At 28.9% G+C, this 15,463-nt stretch overlaps 1 protein-coding gene and 1 long non-coding RNA gene across 2 annotated transcripts; one reads left to right on the top strand and one right to left on the bottom strand.

Annotated features, from left to right (window-relative positions):
* Positions 1–243: 243 nt before the first annotated feature.
* Positions 244–2,960, top strand: LOC147909336 (uncharacterized). The gene is made up of 2 exons (XR_015545293.1): positions 244–1,103; positions 1,209–2,960. It is a non-coding gene; the product is annotated as an uncharacterized LOC147909336 (long non-coding RNA).
* LOC105154116 (sorting nexin-4) lies at positions 2,716–12,661 on the bottom strand. The gene is made up of 10 exons (XM_011069421.2): positions 12,412–12,661; positions 11,796–11,902; positions 11,401–11,617; positions 11,224–11,329; positions 10,942–11,051; positions 10,018–10,155; positions 9,650–9,860; positions 5,331–5,463; positions 5,138–5,252; positions 2,716–4,381 (listed from the first exon to the last, which is right to left on the bottom strand). The coding sequence occupies exons 1-10, from the start codon at positions 12,487–12,489 to the stop codon at positions 4,331–4,333; spliced, it is 1,266 nt and encodes a 421-aa protein (XP_011067723.1). The 5' UTR covers positions 12,490–12,661; the 3' UTR covers positions 2,716–4,330.
* Between the last annotated feature and the right edge of the window lie 2,802 nt (positions 12,662–15,463).

Raw genomic sequence — 15,463 nt, forward strand, 5'->3', positions numbered from 1 at the left:
TAGGTTTTTCACTAACTTGCTTCTATAATAATATATTAACGTTTGTTTATTAATATTCAAATCGTCTTCCTTTCATCGTTTATTTACAATTTTTCACACATATGGTACAAGAACAGAGCAGGCTTTCGTTTTGAATAAAAAAGCATCGAATGTGCCTAATTTCATTAAAATCGGAGATGAAATAACGATTTTAAATAAATACAGACTAAAATACGTACATAACACTGCATTGAGTCGGTGTGACAAATTTCCTAATCACAATGTCGTCAACTTTAACGCTTAATATCTCGGTTTACGGGCCTAGGCATGACATTTTACTGCGATTCTTTCGTTTCATGCAAAAATACAACAAATGAGCATAATTTTATTAAAATTAAAGGTGAGGGGCGTCTTCTAAATAATTATCCGAGAATTTATGAATAATAAAATGATAAATAGATATAAATTATAGCAAGCCTACATATAAAAACATTTTGTGTTATCATTATCTTTAATTAAGAATTTTTTTTTAATGGAATTGTGCATTCATTTTCATCACACAAATCACTACTACTTTCATATAAATAATATGAGACGCCATTTTTATCTTACACTAAAACATTTTTTATTTCTTGCCTGCACGCTTACACTCCTCAGTTCTGGATTGCGCTAATTCAATTCAGTTCAGTCCTAATGCAATCTTCGTACAGGAACAGAAAATAAACTTATAGCAGAGTGAAACTTGAGAGAAACCATGACGGCTCAAAACCTGTAACCGCAAAATGCTGCCGTGCATTACTGCTCTCTGACAAAGTGGATGTAAACTATATAGCAACGTCCACTTTTCTTACGGTACATCGTCCACTTTTCAAGGCTGGAGATGATAAATCGATATTTAGTTCATATAATTGTGTTACATGTAATAGTATTTGAGTAAAAAATTAACGGTCGATAAATCAGGCCGCTACTGACACTCAGTGAATGAATGCACTGCAGTGTACAGTTTATATCTCAGTTATAATAATGAAGAATTGACACAATTTATGATGTATGAGCCAATGACTCATAAACAATTGTCTCTATATTCTGAATTATAGAGAGATGCTGGTTCTCACATGTATAAGGTGAACTTGCTAGTTGCTTATTAACTTAAAGGGATCCTAAAGCCGTCTGTATTATCAACTAATCATGTAATTTTTGTATAACTAATACTTTTTTCTCTTTCACAGATTAGAAAATCCTTTTCCAGGAAAAGTTTTAAAGTATTACGTATTAATACGTTTGTGAGATGAAGTTTATGCCAAAAACGAACAAAAATTTCGAAATTGATATATTTTTTACCATTTCTTAAGCCTGTATGTTCCTCAATGTACTTTTGTTTCTTGATTTTACTATTTTTTACATCTGGTCTTTTTGCCTCTTATCCAGTTTTTTGTTTTATATCACTCGAGATAAAAATTAATGAACTTCGAAAGAAACAAGAAATACGTAGCAAGAAATACAATTGTCGATAAAACGGTTGCAAAAAAGGAAAAAGCAAAAGGTAAAAAACAAGAAACAAGAAACAAAGAGCACATTATAGAATAGGCTTTAGTGGCGTCTCAAGCTGTCAAATCGTGACAACATTTACTTGATATGCTTCTTGCCTGTGTCATGCCTCTTCCATGCATCGTAATGGATGTGTTGCGCGCGTATCTGCACTTAATTGTACTAGCTTCTCACAGCGTATGCAATGTAATTCCAGATTATGTACAACTATTTGTGTAATATATTCTTTTATGATACATAATATGCGATATCAATGTACATATGACTTGTTCTGCCAAGGTTATGTACACCGTAGTGCACTTTCACAGATTAGCATGCGCATCTGCGTTCGCGTAAGTACGCGGTGATTGGTAGACTCGAGTTGTAGAGAGGATACTCTATAATTTTGGCATTCCACTCTTATCGCCTCATGAGTCAAATTTGTGGCTCCTGCACACTGGACGCGGAAACGCTTGCCACGCGACAAAATGAGACGCGGTAGCCAATAAACTTACAGCTCCTAGTGCGGTTATTGGCTACCGCATCACATTTTGACGCGCGGCAAACGGTTAGGTTAGCCTTAGAGAGACTACTCTGTCAGGAGGCTTGACAGGAGAATATGAATTCAGGATTTCAAAACAAAAATTTTCCTCTGGACGTATGCTCAGAAACGCATCGTTAAAGAGATATTTTATTACTTATGAAGTTACAGAACTTTTTGTTGTTTTACAATAATCAAAATTAGTTATGTATTGGGTCCGCGGTACTTTGTCACTAGATATATGACCATCAACACACATCTAGTGACAAAAAACCGCGGATACTTTTGAGATGACCCAATATATACTCTCTCTCTCTCTCTCTCTCTCTCTCTCTCTCTCTCTCTCTCTCTCTCTCTCTCTCTCTCTCTCTCTCTCTCTCTCTCTCTCTATTATACTTTATCTTTTAAAAATGTATAATATAATTGCATACATGCTATGTAATTGACTGATTGAATAGCAAACTAGAATAATGAATGAAAATATGCATGAAATCTGAAATGTGCTTTTATTACTTTACAAAGTTGCATTCTTTGATATATTAGAGCCTCTATCGCATAAATAAAAAAAAATAAAGAAAGAAAAAAGCAAAAAGGAAACAAGAAATATTTATCCTGTTAGAAAAATAAAATTTGAAAATATTACGCCAGTCAATAAAAAGACATAAAGATCTTATTGAATCATATATATTTAATTGTCTGCTCATATAACATAAAGCCAGATAATATAAAAATGTATAGTATATACAAAAGACAATATAGCCACACCCCTATACAAAATAAATATAAAGTGAAAGTACATAGAAATTGTACATTTTTCTATATTTAGTGCAATGGGAATAAATAAATATGAATTCTTCCATATAAGAATATTATGTATAACTTTTACAAATATGTTTGAGATTCGCGCAAAATATATAATAAAAAAAAAATATCAATTTTGTATATAAATCTCAATGCTAATATGATATGCTCTACTGAGAAAAGTACAAACTAATGGGGAAAAATTCGTCTTCTAAATTCCAACTTTTGTAACATAACAATAATACCGAAGACAAATAGAAATATATAAAATAAATACTATAAATAATAACACAATTATCTCATCATGTATATTAATTTTGGATAATAGGTATATAATAAATATATTTTATATTCGTAAACAAGAATGATTCTGAACGAAAGCAATTAAATTTGATTTAATTGTGGAAATGGAATTAAAGTGCCTGTCCCTCGAAAGACATAAGGGCAGTGTATAAAAAAATTACATCACAATAATTATATCTATCGTCATTTGCATATAGCAAATTTGACAAGTCTTACGATTAGCATCGTAATTTGGTGTATATGATTAAGTATTTTCGCGTAAGTGATGTACTAAATATTTATAAATATTTAAATAACGTTCGGCATATTCATATACTTATATATACATATATATTGTATGTATACACACACGCGTGTACGTATGTATACATACGCGCGCGCGCACGCACGCACGCACACACACACACACACACACACACACACACACACACACACACACACACAGAGTGATTTTTATTTCGTCACCCATCATGAGTAGGTAGAGTGAATCGAACTGAGTCGAAAAGTCCTCTACCATTTTACAATTTTCGCAATAGTTAACAAGATATTAATTACTAAAAATTGTCAAATATTGAAAAACTGCAAGAAACAAAAATCATTTATTTTCCTCTCATAAAGTTCTGAGAATTTTTTCAGAATTTTTCAAAACCGGATTTTCTCATGTTGGTAAAAATAAGAAAATGCAGTACTAAAAAGTTGATAAAAAATTCTGAAAAAATTTTTAGAGTTCTATGAGAAGAAAATAAATGATTTTTGTCTGTTGCAATTTTTTTATAAAGTTGATAGTATTTGAGTAAAAAATGTTCAAGACCAATATTTATTAATTTTTAGTAATTAATATCTCGTTAACTGCAAAATGGTAGATGACTTTTCGACTCAGTTCGATTCACTCTATCTGCTCATGATAAATGACGAAATATGTTAAAATCATCCTGTATATATATATATATATATATATATATATATATATATATATATATATATTAATATGAATACATATACATATAATATATATATCTCTTATAGTCTAACATTTTAAATAATAACAATCATGTACATTAATGTGATAAGCGTACTGCATGAGTGAACTTACAAGATACAGGAATATATGTTATATGAGAAACGTAGAGACGATTATTGTTCTGTGACAGTCTGTTCCGCAAAGTATCGTGATTTTTTTCACGGTATACTTTCGAGACAGCCTTTGATATGCTGCCAAGCTTGGAGACCCTGCAATAACGAAGAGTAATATTATCGTCAAGAAATATACAAAAAAATATACAAAAAAAAAACAAATAAATCGGTTATTTCAAAAATCTTATCAATTTTTGTACATATGAAATAAAAATTGAGATATTATGGAATTCAAAATCAGGGAAGATAGATACAAAATTTGCTTCAGAAATTACATCGAGCATTTCTTTCCTACATACCAATTCTATAAAACTGCAGTCATAATTTACATAAGAAACGGAGGCTAATGGTGACTTATCTTTCTTATATTATATTCTACAAAAATAATATATTTATTAATGAATTATTTTACTATACTAAAGTTCTATGTTACGATATAATGTTCTTTTTTTTGTATTAATTATATATTATTTTTGAAAATTAAAATTGAACATCTTTCTTAAGAGACAGCACGTTTTATAAAATATCCTTTAAAAAAAATCTCATTACATTTACTAAATTTTCTAATTAAAAATTTTATTTTACATGTACAAAAATACTTCTAATTGAGAAACATATATCATTTTTTTTTAGCTTTTTTTGGAAATACGTTTTTAAAGGCAGTTTGTTCCATTCACTTAATGTATAAGATAATGAAAGATATTTATATATTTTGAATTATTTTTAATATTATGGTTGTAAAAATTAATAAGTTTTTATTTCTCCAAAAGTTAATTTTTTTTATTTATAGGATTTTTGAAATGACCGATTCAAAGACTATAGAATATTTGAAATGAAATTTAATATATCGACCTTTCTAGCTAACTTAAATTGCAGAACGCAATAAGCTGCCAAAGTCTCTTTTAGATCAACAATTTTTTGATGCTGGAACCTGTCGATGTCCATTATAGCTTTAATAGAGAAAGACCTGTATAATGATTGCAAAATTATTAACCTTTTTCGTAATGAATATCTATTACATAATTAACTAGAAACGTGATTTTACTTCAAATCTTCGTCCATTTGCTTCACAGTTTCGTCGTGCTGCGCAATTCGTTGTTCCAGCTGGAGAATTTTCAACTCGCGAACCTCTTCGGTGTCCACAGAGCCGAATAAGCGCGACATCAGACCAGTTTTACCTTGAGAATGAAGTTCATCATACATCCCGAAAATACACGTAGAAATTACATTCAGACATCATATTTCGAGCTTAGTTATTTTCCCAGCAAACGAGAATGGATTAAAATGGATTGAAATTTTTTTCTATCCGAATGCGTATTTTATATATATATATATATATATATATATATATATATATATAAATAGTGAATACTTTTTTTGGATTTAATTGGATTCAATTAGATTCAATTGGATGCAATTGGATTGAAAAACTACTTTCCTATTCAAAATTTTGAATTGAACAATATTCACAATATGTATGTTGTGCACAGAAAAAGCTAATATTATTTTTAGATTGAAAGGTATAGAGATACAGAGTTGGCCATATTCGACGGAAAGATCTGGCAACACTGTAACTTTTGACAGAGATGTTAGATCGAGTAACGTTTCCCATGATTGAAAAAAAAAACATCTTTCCGTCGAATATGGCCAACCCTGTATGCTCCATGCAATTCCTATAAATGAATAAAAATGCATTCAGGATTGAAAAACATTCATTTTAACATTCGTGAATCAATATTTCTGAAAATCTGAATCCATTTCAATTCATTTCAATCCATTCTCATTTGCTGGGTTAGTATGTAAAATTAAAAAATTGAATACTGGAGCGATCTATGATGCAAGATGACTACTCTTGCACCATAGGAATGGCACCATATGAATAGGCCGAACTTAATTGATATCGATAAAGATTTTCAGTTTCAAAGAAAATATTACGTATATACAATTAAGAAAATATATATTAAATAAAACATTATGTATATTAAGTAAATCATTAAGTAAAACGTTACGTACATTTTCAAAGATATTAGAAGGTTTATGGATTATCGCTGTGTTTTCATCCATTGTTAATGCTAACGTTTTGTGTACCTTCACTTCAGGACAGCGTTGCACTGATACTGTACACTTCTCGTGCTGATGAAGTGAACGGCAAGATTCGCGAAACGTTGACATTAGCAATAGATGAAAACACGGCAATAACCCATAAATTTTCTGGTATTTTTGAAGATAATACCCGTGAAAGCTTAAAAAGCGTTATGTATTAGGTGTTGGAATTAATTCGTAGCGTTTTTTAATGAAAGAATGTTATTTATTTCACATGAGCATTAAAAAATACATTAATGAAAGTACTTCCCATCACTTGTAAAACGCTACGAATTAATTCCAACACCTAATACATTTCTTGCTCTGCCATATCTTATATATCGCATGAATGCAAAGTTATGTACATACATTCAAATCATACTTTTTTGTACTGTCATTTTCTTGTAAGCTTCAAAATCATAATTTGAAGGTCTTACGAGAGATATTCTTATAAATTAAACTCAAATGTGGGAAAGTACTTTTTGTTTGGATATATACTTGAATTCATTTTTACATACATACGTGAAGAAATAATCTACGTAGTAACAGGAAACTGTAATTTACAATTAGTGGGGAATTTTCATAAAGATTCATACTTTCTCAAAGCTATTTGCGTTTTTTCTTTTATTCTGATGAACGATTTTTTATTCTGTATAAGGAAAACGAAATGGTTGGAAAAATATGGAATGAGCGTTCCATTGATAACTTCAGCATCCCTTTAAAGGGATTTTAAAGCTGTCTGTATAGCTGATTAAAACATATAATTTTTGTACAATTACTTTTTTTCTGTCTTACAAATTCAAAAATCCTTTTCCAGAATTAAAGTATATATTAGGTGTTGGAATTAATTCGTAGCGTTTTTTAATGAAAGAATGTTATTTATTTCACATGAGCATTAAAAAATACATTAATGAAAGTACTTCCCATCACTTGTAAAACGCTACGAATTAATTCCAACACCTAATACATTAATATGTTTCTGTGAGGTAGAGTTTATTTTGATGTTTATGAGAATGACAAAAAAATTTTGAAATTGACATTTTTACCAGTCCAACATGGCGCTCTAGAACTATTACGTCGTGACAACATTTGATTTACAATTTTACATAATACAAAGGCTGTGCAATCTGTACTTACGAAATAGTAGTTCACAGAATAATTTGCACGAAGAAACGTGGTGTTCTAAGGCCAGTATTCATAATCCGTTCTCATTTCAAGATTGTCTTAAGTAATGTTTTAAAATGCTAATACCTTTGATTAATGATTCGTGACATCTTAAGACTGTACTTAAGACAGCCTTGAATATAAGAATCGATTATGAATATCATCCTAAGAATTGGACTTAGGTGTTTAATGTTATTATTATACAAAAATTTATATGTTTGTGTACATGAGACATTGATGTAGTAGAATATTATATAGTATGATGTGTCAATAACACATAAATCGTCTGTGTAAATCCTACTTACATTACAGAATCGTCTTTAGGACAATTAAGTATCTATATAAAAAAAAAGATCAAATAAAATAATAAAAATAACTATATTTTTATTTAAAATATCACCTTTTATTTTAATATATTTTTTAGAATAGTAACTTAATTTTTCTGTACTAGAAGATCAATTCTTCTAGAAAAAAATATTAAAAATTTTTGTCTTCAAAATAGTTTAACATTACGAAGATAACTTCTTCATCAGTAATAAATATTTTTCCATACAAATTGGATTTTAATGTTAAAAACAAAAAAGTAATCATTAGAAGCTGTAGAATTAGTACTATAGAATAAGTAAATACATAAAAAGAAGGATTTTGCTAAAATATATGATAATTTAGCTATACATACAGATTTGAAAATAAAGGGATGTGCAAATATCAGTCTAAAATGTTCAATTAAATAGATTTTCATAAAACTTCCATCAAAAATTCCACTACTAGGTCATAGAATTATACTGCTGAAAGTATAATGTAATTGTAGCGGAACAATGGCGCACAAATGGAACTTATATAGATCATCTTATTTCTTGGAATTTAGAGAAAAGCTAACCAAAAAGACTAAGAGTTTGTAGAATGAATGATTGAAAGATTGCATTGCGAAGTTCACATCAACTTAACAAATTAATAAGATAAATATATATATATATATATATATATATATATATATATATATATATCTTTATGTCTGGATACTTGCATTTATTATTATTAATCTCTCAAATGCTTTTTTTATTATTATATTAGGTGTTGGAATTAATTCGTAGCGTTTTTTAATGAAAGAATGTTATTTATTTCACATGAGCATTAAAAAATACATTAATGAAAGTACTTCCCATCACTTGTAAAACGCTACGAATTAATTACAACACCTAATAATATTATAATTTAATTGTATTTAAAGATTTCAATTAAATTATGATATTATATTTATTATAAAAAGGCATTTGAGATTAATAATAATAGAAATAAAGTGTGTTTCGTGTAAATGATGTACATATTAGGTGTTGGAATTAATTCGTAGCGTTTTTAATGAAAGAATGTTATTTATTTCACATGAGCATTAAAAAATACATTAATGAAAGTACTTCCCATCTCTTGTAAAACGCTACGAATTAATTCCAACACCTAATACATGTCCAATTACAGGAACATTTATCTTAAATGAAATCGCCAGGAATAACAAAATATTGAAAGAGCGGCACACAGATCTTTGTCCTAAATTATCGCTAAATTGATTATCTTTGTATATAAAATGATCATCTTTATATATAAAATCCTTTCACTAATACGTTCATATATATGTGTATGACCTAGTTCACCTAGAAACGTTCTTACCAAAGAATTTTATGAAAATTTATTTAGTTCAACACTTTGAACCAATCTTTGCATACTTCTTATTGGATTATCAACATAATTATGTAGAACGATTGTTAGAATGTCAAAATTTTTTACAGCATATATTGTTGAATTTCCTACATAACTATTTTAATGTTCCAATAAAATTATTTTTATATCTGTATCTACCTACATTTTTTAAACACTTCAGCAAAAGCATCCTTGCTAAATAAAACCTTGCTGAATTAAAAATAAAAAATGAAATTTTTAAGTATTATATTTTAATAATGTAAAAAAATTTTTTGTTTTATAAATTGCTCTACTACAGAATTCAGTGAACAAAATTAATGGTTACATTAAAAAATTAAAATATATATATACAATTGTTTCGATTAGATTTATTACGTTTTTTATATTTTTTAAAAGTGGAAGTTTATGGATTTTATTACATACCTTGCATGACTTTGTCTTTCTGTTCGAACGCAGTAGTTAAGGCATCATGCGCTTCATCTTTAGCCAATTGCAGGGCTTCTCTGCGTCTAACCACAGCCTGCAACGCCGATGCACCGAAAAGCCACTCCTTCAGTTGATCTGCTATAAGCTCTTCCTCTTCGAGCGTAGTGTCTATCGTAGCCGCTAATGAATCCAAGTAGTGTCCCGATTTCTAAGAAAATAAGTTGTAATGCGGTGTTTTGTAAACTTAAATTGCATTTGTTTTCTTTTTGTTTTAAGTCACACGTTATTCTTTCCGTTTTTGAATAATATTGAAGTTTCTTACTTATTAACACTATTACAGCGTTACTTTCTTTGATAAGGAATACCTGTAGTTCGTCACCTATTCCTTTCTCTATGGCACTCCATTCGCTGAAGACACGCCCATAATTTGCGTGCAACTTATATAGACTGTGTTGCTTTTCCACAAGCCGCGCGCGTACTCGCAGTAGATTACACAAATTATTCTGTAAAAATAATTATTTGAGGACACAATCAACAATAGCGGCATTATAATATTGAGTCCATTGATAAAAGTCGTTATTTCAATTTAAAATTTTTTTTTCAGCGAGAGAAAAAACCTTGTATCATTTTATTCGTTTTAAACTGTCGATAAGATCTTTTTGCGAAAAAATTATTGTTTTATTTATTGTTTTAATGTACACAAAACTTGTGACACAAAAAATATAATTTTTGTTTATTACAACAGAATGCATTTGACTGGTTTTGCAGGTAGGTAAAGTATTTTCTCCTAATTTTGGGACAAATCATCTGCTTTTTTCTTAAATATGGCTTTATAAATATAACTATTTGTGCACATACACACACACAACAATAAGAATTTAACTTCTTTACAAATTTTTTCTTTCAAATGTAGGAATTTTTTTGAAATTAGACCCTTTTTTCTTTTGATTTTACATAGATTTATTAATATATATAGATTTTATACTATTGTATATAGATTGATTTTATATATATGTATATATATAGCTGCAACTATATTTTAATATATTCTTAAACCGTTCAATCCATAACCAAAAATTTAATGAATCCAGAAGTAACAATATCTAATATTTTTATATTTTTAGATATAACTGTTTTTGCATATAAGCTACACAATTAAGAAGATATTAATAATATAAGCAAAGAAAGAAATTATCAAAGATTGATATTCGTTAAAAAATCGTAGATCCATTTTGTTAAAACAAAATATATAATATTTCAAAAATAATATTTTGATTCACAGCTTTTACCTGCAGTTCAATTCCATAATTTTTTATAGTTTCGAACCGTTTGTCTGGCTTTCTCAGTCGCACCGCTACGCTAAGCGCTTTCAGTTTTGATTCTGCGATCTGCAAATACCCTTTGCAACAAACAACAAATAATTATTACAACAAAAAACTATCAGAGATATTCTTCAAGTTATTAATTTTTATAGACAAACTTTACTTAGTTTCTTTTTAACTACTATTTTTTAATTTAATTGTGTAAATCTTTTCTATTATACACAGAAATTAGATTAGAATAAGAATTACCTGTTTCTTTAACACTTTCTCTCCAACCGTCTGTCTGTTGAAGAAATCCCATGAAATGTTCATCCCGCGAAAGTATAGGATGTGAAGCAACTCTTATAAGAAAATTCTGTATATAAAAACATTTTTTTATTTTTCCAGTACATTTTTGTATGTTATAATTACAAATTAAAAACGTACCTCGAGTCCAGCTCTTCTGCGATCAACAAAGTCGGGGTCGAATGTATCAGTTGTTACTTTTTGCCAAGCGTAGAGAACTTTCTTTTCCGGTAACGGTGGTAAAACAATGTATGGATAAGAAATCTCCAGATAAGCACGGAGCAATTCAAACTCGGTGTATCGCCGCCATAACGAGCTTATCCTAGTCAGCGCGTTTTTGAAATCGGGATCAGTGACTCTATAAAAAAAAAAAAGAATGGAATCATATGGATGACGAAAGTTTTTTTAGGTAACAGTATTTCCTAAATAAGATCGTATATTTTGAAATAAATATTTTAGAAACAAAAATTTGTATTACTTTAAAATAACTTTGTTACATTATGTTACACAATTCGTATTTTTACTTCCTTACTCACTTAGTTTCAATGAGGTATACTGTATAGAATTCTCTTAAATTAAGTGCTCTATTTGCTCTCTTCTCAGCTTCCACTATTGAGATCTCCATGTGGTCGAGCAGACAGTCCTGAAATATATTCGCAGGTATTCAATAGTCTTCTTTTAACATTCGTGCAAGTTTTGAGAGAGATACAACTGTTTCCATCATCCATCTGTTTCCTTATCAGCCATGCAAGACTGTCACGGTTTTGATGAAGCAAACATTAATATGCAACAGCCGTATATTCACAAACTTATACAATGTACGAAGGTATTTCCAATGTACAGAGGAATTCAGGATCGAGGGAAGAATTGAACACAAGTCACTGACATCAATCGAAAGACGCTACGCGTCTGATGATCACTGCGTGACATGCATTCGCCTGTTCGCGATTTCATTAGTTTAATTTAAGCGTCTTTAAATCTGTCTAATCTAGCGAGACGTCGTTCGGGAGGTTTTTTTCGGAATTTCGTAGTCACATAACTATGTGGCAACGAGCCGAAGCATCGGGACTCCGAAAAGGCGTACCGCGATGAGAGAACGACTTATCGATTTGTCACAGACGAATGCGTATGAAAAACAAGCTAGCTCTTTACCTCTTTCCGCGTCTCCATAGCGTTCATATTGGCGTTAGCCTCCCTCTGATAATTGCCGTTTTGAAAGATCTCTTCCATGATTTGCGTCGCCTGTAATTACCTACGAGCCCAGCCAGCAGGACTCCAATTTTAATCTTTCACATCACGTTAGATCGCCCGACGTCGACCTACTGTCACCATTGGTTGTATCGATACTGTCGCGCCGCAGGGAGTGCGCACAATCGTAGCAGTCCGACCGAGAAGGCGAGAACCACTGAATTATATATACATATAGTCCAATGGCGAGAATCCCCATTCCCCGATTCCCATTCACTCCAGATACTCATGTTCACTCATGTTACTATACAAATTCAGTACCGTAAGAATACGCGCGGTCTTTAAAATTCATTGAATTGCGGGAAATCAAAATTACGGGACATCAAAATTAATAATACCAAAAGACATTTATCTTTATACGATTTTATGATTCCTGGATTGAATAAGTTAATTTTCTCTACTTAACAAATTAATTTTCTCTAATTGACAAGAAGAGGATCACGGTGAACTCACTATAGATTTTGATCTTCTTTAGTGTGATGAATTCATATACCTAAAAAATATATATATGTATCATATTTAAACATTTTGTTGAAGGAGCCTTGTATATAATATTTTTTTAATGTATGAAAGAACATTAAACTAATTATGTCGTAAATTGAATCTATAAATTGAACACATATTTTGAAATAAGTTTTTACATATAATGTATAATAACTTCCCAGTAAAAAATTTTTCATATATAATCATAGATCGCTATACAAAATTATATTAAAATATATATAATATAATGTATGATCCATTGTGTAATTATATCTCACATAACATAATATCGGGTGTGTTCCGATATACAGTGCCAGTGCTGAAACTATACAGTATACGTTATGTGTGCTATAGATTTTCAGCACTGACAATTAATATCAGAACGTACCCATCATAATAACATCACAACAATATCATTTTTCCATTGCAATATTACAATGAAATCTAGAAATATCATTGAAATATTGACTGAGATATCACAACAATATTAGAATGTTCGCGAAAATTAATCACAGGAATATTATCAAGATATATCATAAAAATATCACTATAATATTGTGTAATATTTCTGTGATAGATTATGTAATGTTTATATTTATGTAACATTTATTGGGAATAATTAAAACGTTTTAAAGAGAATTTTTAAAAGAATTTGTTAAATTGATATTTTTAATGTTATTTTTTAAATTATTCCATGATATTAATTAGAAAATAATACTGATTGTCAATACAATAACTATTATATAATATTATAATAAGCTAAAAAAGTTATACTAAACTAAATATCACTCACAGTAAAATTATGTGTGTGTACATATAATTTTATGATATTTTAATAATAATATCTTAATGACATTTCTAATGTCAATAAAAGATCATAAAAGCGTTATTAATAATGTCATTTTGCTACTTAAATAGTTATATTGTCATAAAATTGCTGTGATATTTCATTGTTGCTTATATCAACATGTAATACATCAGTAATATTTCTGTGATATTACATATTTCTGTAATATGTAAGATTTCTGGTAATATTGTATATATATATATAATATTTCTGGTATATTGCAATATTACTGCGATTTTACTTGCTATGTGAGATGCAATTATATATAATGCTATTATAATTCATATATAATTACATATATGTAGATAAATTCTTATCTTCATTATATATATTATATAGTATCTTCATTATAGTAACAGTATATGAATCTAACAATTTATATACATTTTTCTACATTTATATGATTTATTGTAATTTATATATAAATTTATATAATCACATATAAATATCCATCACATAAATTTGCTATATACGTATGATTATACAATATAAGAGATAAAGTTATATGCAGCTATATGCAGCTTAACGCTTGACGGCAATTTATTTTTGATGTAGATTCATAATGATATTAAAGAAGATCGAAATCCGTGAAGAGTTTACTGTGTCTTCTCCTTATAGATTAAGTTAAATTAGTTGACATATAAAATTAACTTAGGGTTTTAACACAATTTATTGTCGTTTCTTTATAAAGACACAATAAGTTGCATCTACACATCGCCAAAATTTGTGTGTTATAGCTTATGTCTACAATTTAAATCTTTGTGTTACAACAATTTTTGTGCTCAAAATTTTTACAATGAGGGCTGTATGAACAAAAAAATAACTTTAAAATAACAGACAAATTTTGGATAAATAAAGGTATAAACGCAGAAATTGTAGCGTAATATTCTTGTCTGTTATTTTACGTCGAGAACTTTTACGAAGTTTTTACTTCTATTTAGCAGATAACTTTAAGTTGAAAGTAATGTAAAATTAAACCAAATTAAATTAAATATGTTAATTTTAAAAAGAATTTATATTAAATTAAAACCATTAATGATTTTGAAGGAAAAAATTCTTTCAAATAAGTTGGCAAAAACACTTTTTTGCAACCCATATATTCTTACTTTTAAAAAGTGGGCAATTATATCACTTAGATAGAACTGATAGAACAATGTTTTCAAGAATCTATATTTTTAATTGCGATGTGTTGATTTTTAACGGAGTTACGAGCAATAAAGTCAAAATGTTTCTTTTTATTTAATCCGCGAATAACTCAGGAATAAAACAGGAATAAAAAATCGTAGAAACATTTTTAAAAAACAATTTTGTAGAGAGAGCTCTAAGCTTTCACGATAGATAGTCGAAAATTTGCTCAAATTTTTTTGGGCTACAGATCTATAAAGTGAAAAGAAAATTTTTTATTTTTTTTTTAGCTCGTAGTTTTTTATATATAAATATTACAAAACTCACAAATTCAAAAAATATACTGACCATTCGAAAGTAGAGATTTCAAGCTTTAAAACTTTCTTTTTCTTAAATTTAAATTTTGATCATTTTTAACGAAAATATTAATGGGGAAAAATCTTTTTATGAACCTGTAAAGGGACTTTTTCCCTAATTCAAATTATATGGAAATGTTCTTCA

The sequence above is a fragment of the Acromyrmex echinatior genome, chromosome 6 (assembly GCF_024713525.1).
Source record: "Acromyrmex echinatior isolate Ae372 chromosome 6, ASM2471352v2, whole genome shotgun sequence".
Classification (NCBI taxonomy): Eukaryota; Metazoa; Arthropoda; class Insecta; order Hymenoptera; family Formicidae; genus Acromyrmex; species Acromyrmex echinatior.